At 48.0% G+C, this 8,669-nt stretch overlaps 1 protein-coding gene across 1 annotated transcript; it reads right to left on the reverse strand.

The window, feature by feature from the left end:
• Positions 1-1,438: 1,438 nt before the first annotated feature.
• CBLN4 (cerebellin 4 precursor) lies at positions 1,439-6,291 on the reverse strand. Its single transcript, XM_054274939.1, has 3 exons — positions 6,013-6,291; positions 4,319-4,435; positions 1,439-2,126 (listed from the first exon to the last, which is right to left on the reverse strand). Exons 1-3 carry the CDS (start codon positions 6,289-6,291, stop codon positions 1,929-1,931), a joined length of 594 nt encoding a protein of 197 aa, XP_054130914.1. The 3' UTR covers positions 1,439-1,928.
• Positions 6,292-8,669: the final 2,378 nt, after the last annotated feature.

Below are 8,669 nucleotides of genomic sequence, written 5' to 3' on the forward strand. Positions count from 1 at the left end.
AAAATAAATCATTCACCTTCTTGCCAGGTCCTTCCACTTCTTCCCCATCTGCAGTGGTAAGTACAGCAACAAAATTGTGTGTAAAAATATCACCTTCTATCTGACTTACAGGAGTGCAAAGTGCCCACCAACCCTCCTGAAGCAGCCCAAAATCTCCTGTGGGGTGGGTGAAGAAATCAGGAATTTGGGCACAAAGCTGTGCCACCAATTCCCTGATATCTTCACAAGGAGCGGCCATAAATCAGATTTCCAATCAGTGCAATACCAACAGGACACACTGCACTCTGCCAGCAGGGGAAGGAGTTGGAAACAGATCCCAAAAGCAGCAAATCCCAGCCCAAAGTGGCTTTCAGGAAAGCTCCCAGGTTGCTGCAGATGCTTCCCACACACACATTTTCAAATATACAGAAATTTTTAATTTAGAACCACATCCTTCATGATATGCAAGGCACAAAGATCCATCAATTCAGTGACTTGGGGCATAAGGGATGAAGGTTTCGTTAGCAGCTCATGTGAAAATCATTTTATTGAATATTGAATATTGAATATTGAATATATCAATCTGATGGCACTGGAGGTTGATGCTGATGGCAGAACCTAAAGCAGAGGTTTCATCCAAAATCCTTTGGAATCAATGTGATTCTCAACACCATCTTCAGTGAGGCCAGGATTTCTGCCTAAATTCTGTTTTAAAATTAAATGCATAGTTATTTCTAGATCCCTCTGATTACTAACTAACTCATGGCAGCTTTTCTGCCTCCTGGGATATTTTCTGTGAATCCCAAAAGCTTCCATTTTGCATATAATAATTACATCCAATAAAAAAATACTATGAAGCGAAAATCCTCCCAAAATCCAAATGTCAAAAATTCAGCTAACATATATTAATCTTTATTATGGAACAATATGACAATAAATAAGTTTATGAATTCACATGACCTGTACAAAAATCTGGGAAGGTTTTGCACCAAGTTAGGTACCAGTTATTTGCCTTTTATATTTGTTAAACTAATGATCTGAAATTTTATACACCTGTGGAGTTAAGGCAAAACCAGATAAGACCTTTAACACAACAGAAGGGCTGGAAAATACACAGAAATACAAACAAGGGGGATCACATCTCCAGCTGACAGAGTGGTTGTGTCTAAGGAAGGAATCCCTCGGGAGCTCAATAAAGCAGTAATTATCAATCGAGTTAATTAAAATTGAAGAACAGGTGTGAGGTGTCCTGCAGGGCAGAGCTGTTCAGCAAAGCCGTGCCTGCGTGCCCACCAATGGTTGGAATCTGCTTTTCCCTTTAGGAATCAGTGGGAAAGAGGAAATCCTTCCAAACCCAACCAAAACACATCCTCAGATTTACGGAGCCTGGACTTGGCTGGGACTGAGTTAAATATTTGGGTGAACCATCCAACACACAACACAGAGAGGAGAGCTCGAGCCAGCCCTCAGGAACGGGAATGACCTCTCCAGGACAGGGGAATGGCGATGGCAGTGCAGCCCAGGACACAAACATGGCCAAAACATCAACACAGCTCCTTGGCAGCAACACGCTAACTCTTGCTTGAAGTCTGAGCTCAAACCCTCCTGCATGAAAGACTCGGTGCCAGTCTTTTCACAGTTAAAAGAAAATCCATTTCTTCCCTGAATCCAGGAAGGGAAACGGGAGTAAATCTTGCAGGCAGCTCTAGGCTGAAACCTTAAGCGTTGGTATTTATTGTCTGCTTTAGTCTCAGGCCAAAGATACCGTGTTTGGACACACGGAATTCTGTGGAACTTCTGAGCAGTTCAGATGGGGCCAGAATCCATGGAGAGAATCCAAAACCACCCACGAGGAAGCAATAAAGAGCCATCACTCCATGATGACAGGAACGATCTTCATGGAACAAGGATGAGTCCACACCTGGATGAACGCCACGGGAACATGGACTTTACAGGGGGAAGACCAGGAAGCCAGAGAACGTCGAGTACTGCCACCCCCCAACCAGATTGCCCTTCTCCAGCTTCAGGTAAACCTTGTCCTCCTTGTCCAGGTAGAGCAGCACCCCGTTGGTGGCGGCCTCACGGGTGACGTCCTTGTCCCCAGCGAAGGCAGAGATCACTGGCTTCCCATTCAGCATCAGGTTCACCTGCAAAACAGCCCCTGAGAAGCTCTAATGAACTGCAAAACATCGGGAACTACCCCTGAATACTAACCACTGTGCAAGGGCCCAATCTTCAGCGATTTTTGGGTTGTTTGAAACTAATAAGGACATTTATTTGGCACGAGAACGTGGATGTTCATGAGCTAGACCTGCAGCTGAGTGAGACATCACCTCAGTTGGTACCACTTTGCCTGTCTCAAGGGTTATTTAGTCACACAGTAAAAATAAATATATATTTTCAAGAAATTTGGGCACCCAGAGGTGTTACATGAGGTGCCAGAAGCACCACAGTGGGCTGGGAGCTCACACTTCACTGGGAACAAAATGTGTGTCCCTCTCAATACTGATGGCAGCTTAGTTCTGAAGTTTAGAACAGATCTTTATAAACTGGCTCAATTTTTTCCTATAAAACACTTCTGAAGGCAGCACAGCCTCTGCTCTGAAAGCAGCATCCCTAAATGAAGATGGGCAGGCCTGGGAGAATGGGCAGACCCAGGCATTTTTCATTTTTCCCCCAAGGCAAGCTCTCAGCTCTGCTGCCTTTCCTTCCCAAGCAGCCCTAATGCAGTCACAGAGGGTGAATTATGGGATGCTCACCCACATCCACTGTGCTGGCCCTGCATATGGTCCCGTTAATTTTAATGGGAGTCACCACAGAATAAATTAGTGCTCAGCAGAAGTCAGGGCAGCACAGGCTGGTATTTATTTGGGATTCACCTGTCTGGGAAATCCACTTAATCAGGTTCTCCAGGGAGCCAGCTGCAGTTTAATGATATTTAATGGCTCTAACAGATGCTGTGGGGACAGAGCAACATCCCTTGTGTGGGAGCCTGCAGGTGATTTAGTGGGGTGGATGTGGCTGAGAATCAAACCAGTTTGATGCACTGCAATGGTTTCTGGTTCTCCTCCCCATTTACCCCACAGGAAAAGGGCATCGGGGCTTTACTCATGGCTTGGCTTGGGTTTCTCACTCTTTCTGCTCCATCAGGTTCCCCTGGAATCATCTGACAGGAATTCAATCACACCAGAAGGCACATGGCAGGTTTGCAGGGGATGGTCTCACACTGAATACCCCAAAAGGGGCCTAGCAAACCCATCCATCACCTCAGAACCTCTCATCCATGAAAGATTTTGTGTTATGAGCCACAGGCTGGAACATTCCCTGCCACAAGCCCCAGACTCCCAGTTCTGAGCTCCTGTTTGTGAAATTCCAGAGCTGGACTCCCAGAAGCCAAGGCTTGGCATCTCTCTTGGCAAAGGGCATTTTAAATCCACTGAAGGGGCTGACACACTCTTACTCAACCTTCAGCATGCCAGAGAGTGAAAAGAGCAATTTTTGAGCACATTAAACAGATTGAAAACTCATTGTAGAGATTCTTGTGAGGTCAGTGTTTCACTTAAGGCTTTGCCATTGACCTGATTGGAAATGAGAGAAGCCACAGAGGTTCCTGCAGCTCTGGAAGCCAGGAGGTGTCACAGCACTGGCAGGGGGGTGAAGGAATTACTCCAAGGAATTTGCTGTTGGCTCAGCAAGGGGATGCTCAGGAATTTAAAGGCTTTTCCCTCTGGTGTTTAATCAGGCAGCTCCATTGCTATTAAGTGCAGAATTACCCCTTTTCTCTAATACATCACACAGCTTTTATACATTGTGTGGTGAAAAAAGGAGTTTGAATTGCTGTAAAGGTTTCCCTAGAAGACATTGCTGTAGGGACATAACCAACCCTGGTCCTCAGCACACTGAGGGCATAACCAGGCACCTGGCACCAGATGCCAGGGCACAAATTGTTCCAAAATGACTCAAATCTGATACCCAGAACTCCTGTGAGTTTAAAACACAGTGAGTTTCACCTGGAGCCAACACGACTCTTCAACAGCACTTCAGGGGAATTCAGAGCTCTCTTTTACTCTTGGATCACTCATTCTGTGGAATGCTTTATGACACCCAGATATTCATGGCATGGAAGTGAAGTTGTGGTGATTTATCTGAGGTGAGGCTCCTGCCTTATTTCTGTTCATTGTAAATTGATGGACTCTACTGCCAGCAAGTCAACACCACATGTTGCTGTAAAGCTATTTTTTCCTTAAAATCATATTAAATGCTCCCATGCTCAGTCAATATTCTATTCTAAACAAACCAGTTAAATAAAGATTTTATATAATCATACTCATCAACATACCTGAATTGTTTGACTCTGGTAGACTTTAATTACGTGGAAATTGAAACTGTAAATTCCTTTCCGTGGTGATACAAAGACAGACTCCAATGTGAAAAAATTGCCCACATTTACAAGGATCTACAAACAGAAAAATACAGCGTGGGGATTAGTACAGGTAGTGAGTGCGAAAGAAAAATACAGATTGTTTACTTTAGAAACCATTTAAAGGAAAATTTAATTTACAACTATGCGCGTTTATTCATCTTCTCTCAATTACTTTGGAATAACTCATTAAATGGGTATGCAGTTGTATTTATAGGACAACTTTACTACAAATAATCTAAGATGGGAATTATTTCTTACTTTGCTACTACACTATTCCCTCAAGTCCTTTCTTCCACACACGTTTTTAAGAGGCATTTTTGTTCATCATTCCCCAAAATTACATAAAAACACCAATTCTGGGAGGGGCATGTGGATTTTGGCTGAAGAGCAGTGGCCAAGCCAAGGCTGCCTTCCCAAGGAGCCTTCCCAAGGAGCCAGGTGTGAGCAAGGGCTGCAGGAGCAGCAGGAGCCAAACCCAGCTCAGCCAGGTTGGGCTCCTGGAGCACCAGCACAGCCCAGCAGAGCCTGCCTGGGAGCCCTCACCTGCTTGCACCAGCACTAACAACAATTTGGGTTTAATTAATTCAACAGAGAGGAGTGACACGGGGGAATGTACAAGATGAGTGCATCACCCATATGCTTCACATCCTCTCTAATGACTGCATTTTGCTCCTTACCACCTAATTATGCTTTATTTTTAATGGATATTCCCAGTCTTTGTGCCAGGCAGAGCCCTCAGAAGCTTCCAGGACTGTCCATGGAGTTTTGGGGTGATTTTTAATGGATATTTCCAGGCTCCTCAGGAGCCTCTAGGACTGTCCATAGAGGTTTTGGGGTGATTTTTAATGGGTATTTCCAGGCTCCTTTGTGCCACGCAGAGCCCTCGGAACCCTCTAGGACTGTCCATGGAGTTTTGGGGTGATTTTTAATGGATATTTCCAGGCTCCTTTGTACCAGGCAGAGCCCTTGGAAGCCTCCAGGATTGTCTATGGAGTTTTGGGGTGATTTTTGGTGCCAGCACTAAGCTGTGGGGCACATCTGGCTCCAGCTGCCACCACAGTTGACAGGGACAAGAAGATCCATCAGTCTCAGTGACTCCAGGAGCTGGGATTAAAGCGTGTGCTGGTGCCTGCCTGTTAATATCAGTGCTGGGCTGAGCCGGACCGTCAATTGTGCCGGGAAAGTTGAAGGGTTTTCCCTCAGAATCCTTCCTCCCTCAAAAGCTAAGCCCAAACCATCTAAACCATACCCAGGTGCACTGAGCCCCCTGTACCCAGCCCTCGGGGCGATGTCACTGCATTGGTGACACCGAGCGCTGCTCCCCCGGCACGTACCCAAAATCTAAACCCTGCACAGGCTGTCCTGAGCCCCCTGTCCCAGCCTCTCGAGGCGATGTCACCTCCGCGCTCGGTGCCGCTTCTCCCGCAGGTGCGGAGGGGCCGGTGCCGCACCTGGGGACAATCGGGGAACCTGTGCACCCCCGGATTCATCTCGCCTAAATAAACCTCGCCTAAATAAGCCCTGCAGCTCTCCCCCGGGCGGATCCCGGCTCCGGGATGCGGGAAGGGCACCTGTTGCTGCGGGGGATGCGCTGCCCGGGGGATGCTCACCTGGTCGAAGTAGATGATGCGCGTCTTGTTGCTCATCTCGGAGGGCTCGTGGTTGGTGCTCCGCACGGCCGAGAAGGCCACCTTGGAGTTGGCGGCGCGCACGGAGATGCCCAGCGGCGAGGAGGAGGAGGAGGACGAGGAGCCCTTGGCGTCGGGGGCCGGGTTGGAGTCGCACACCACCAGGCACTTGCCCTCCAGCACGATGGGCTCCGTGTCGTTCTGCGCGGAGGCGACGCGGCCGCCCAGCGCCAGGGCCAGCAGCAGCAGCCGCCAGCCCATGGTGCGCACCCGCGGCCGCTCCGCGCCCCGCTCCGGCCACCGCGGAGCCTCCGCGCTCTTCTCCGAGCCTCACACCGCCGCTCTATGCCGTCTGCTTATTTTTTATTTTTTTTTTTTTTTAATTCCTTCTCTCTTTCTTTCTTTCTTTCTCTCCTCTGGCTCTCTTTAAGCCGCGCAAAGAATTCCGCGCCCCGCTCCGGCCACCGCGGAGCCTCTGCTCTTCTCTCCTCTTCTCCTCACACCGCCGCCGCTTTATGCCGTCTGCTTCTTTTTTTATTTATTTTCTTTTCTTTTTTTCTTTCTTTTTTTTTTTTCCTCTTCCTTCCCTCTTTCTTTCTTTCTTTCTCTCCTCTGGCTCTCTTTAAGCTGCCCAGGGAAATCCGCGCCCCGCTCCGGCCACCGCGGGAGCCTCCGCTCTCCTCTCCTCCTCTCCTCCCGCAGCCGCTTTATGCCGTCTTCTTCTTTTTTTCTTTTTTTTTTTTCCTTCCCTCTTTCTTTCTTTCTCTCTCTCCTCTGGCTCTCTTTAAGCCGCCCAGCGAAATCCGCGCTGCCCACAACGCCCTTTCCTCCCCTCTCTCCGCATCAAGAATGAGCGAGGTGAGAGAGGGAGGTGCGGAGAAGCAAAGCCCTCAGGTGAATGAATTATTGCCGAGAGGGAGGAAGGAGGAGCGGCGGAGCGATGAACCCGTGTGGCGCTGCTGCCGTGCCTGCGCCGATTCCAGCTGCGGGATCGGGATGCTCGGAGAGGAGAGCGGGAGCTTCGCAAAGCTGCTGCCAGATGCTGCTGTGACAGCAGCGGCAGCGCCGCGCACTCCCCTCCCCTCTCCCTCTCTCTTTTTCTGTCTCTCTCTCTCTCTCCGTGTCTCTCTTCCCCCGCTCCTCTCTCTGAAACAAATCCTCAAATCCACAAATCCCCTCCTCGGCAGCGCTGGGGTCACAGCAAATCTGCCCAGCTCCCACCCCTCGAGGTTTCTGCTGGAATATCGGGGGACACCAGACAGAGGATGGACTTTAAACCTGGTTAACATAAGAGATTTGATACCAGGATGCCTTGGCAAAAGCAAAGGGAACTTCGAAAATTAGACCTGGATTGCAAAAAGATGAAATCAAACATGTTTACCGAAAAAAGAAAATCCTACTAAACTCTGCAAGCAAGATATGTTGTTATTTGCATAAGTTTGTGATTTTAACCTAATAATTGTAGCACACATTACTAGTCTCTCTGAAATAGTATAGAAGTGTTTGGTGTGGAGAGCTGAGGGTGAAGCATTAACTCCGCAGAACTCAGCCAATCTTTCTCAAAGATTGCTATAAAGCAGCCAAAATTCCTAGCGAGCATCAAACTCCCTAAAATTCAGGAGGCCAAACTCAAATTTTAAGGAATCCCATTGGTCAGGCAAGAGGCAAAAATAGTTCTGGTATTAGGAATGCATCAATATCCTCTTGCTCAGTGACACAGCAGAGATGGATGGAAAGGTCCAGCAGGGAAGGAGGATTTACTGCAAGGAAAGGAAATAAATACTAGAAATCAAACAATGCAAGAAATCAAACAAATACTTGCAGCACAGCTTTGTACCTCTTGTAGAAACTCGATCTGCAGATTAAAAGATTCACTCCTGTGCACATGAGGGCTCCAACAAAACAAAGGTGTGGCAAAAATATTTATTGTAAATACAAATGTATAAACAGTTTCACACTATTTCAACATCTCCTGCTTCAAACCTCTTCTGTCCCTGGCCTTTTAGCAGTGCACAAGTAGCAGCAAATATAATTCCATATGCACAGAAATGTCAATTGGAACTTGAAACTGCTGATGACTTGGAGAGATCAGTGGTTTGCCAGAGATTAAAAACTTCATGATCATTTTAGAAACTGGGCTTTGATTTTGCTTTGTTGTGGACAATGACATCAGGTGTCTCTATAGATATTCCTCCTAAAATCCATTCTAACCCTGCTCCCCGCCAGTTTGAGGCCATTCCCTGTGTGCTGTCCCTCCATCCCTGTCCAAAGCTTCTCCATCTTCCCTGCAAGGCCACCCTGAGCTCACCCCTGGTCTCCTGTGCAGGTGAGCAATGCCAGCTCTGCTCCGTCCCTCTGCCCAGCCTGGAGCCTCCTCTGGACCATCCCCAGCAGCTCCAGCTCCTGGATGACTTTCACTGGAGTAAAATGGGCTGGAATTTGGCCAGGGGACCCCACAGCTGGGCTGTGGCCATCAGCTTTCTCCAGGTGCTGCTCCAAGAGACATCAGGGCTGTCAATGATATCCCTGATCCACAAATCCACACCTAAGGAGAGTTCCTGTCACCAAAATACCCAATCCACATCAGGAAACACCTCCTCCTTTTTCCCACCCAAACAGCAGCAGGAGAGCTGCAAGGC

The sequence above is a fragment of the Melozone crissalis genome, unplaced genomic scaffold, assembly GCF_028551555.1.
Source record: "Melozone crissalis strain CALT ecotype California unplaced genomic scaffold, PUWL_Pcris_2 ptg000017l_1, whole genome shotgun sequence".
In the NCBI taxonomy this organism is placed as follows: Eukaryota; Metazoa; Chordata; class Aves; order Passeriformes; family Passerellidae; genus Melozone; species Melozone crissalis.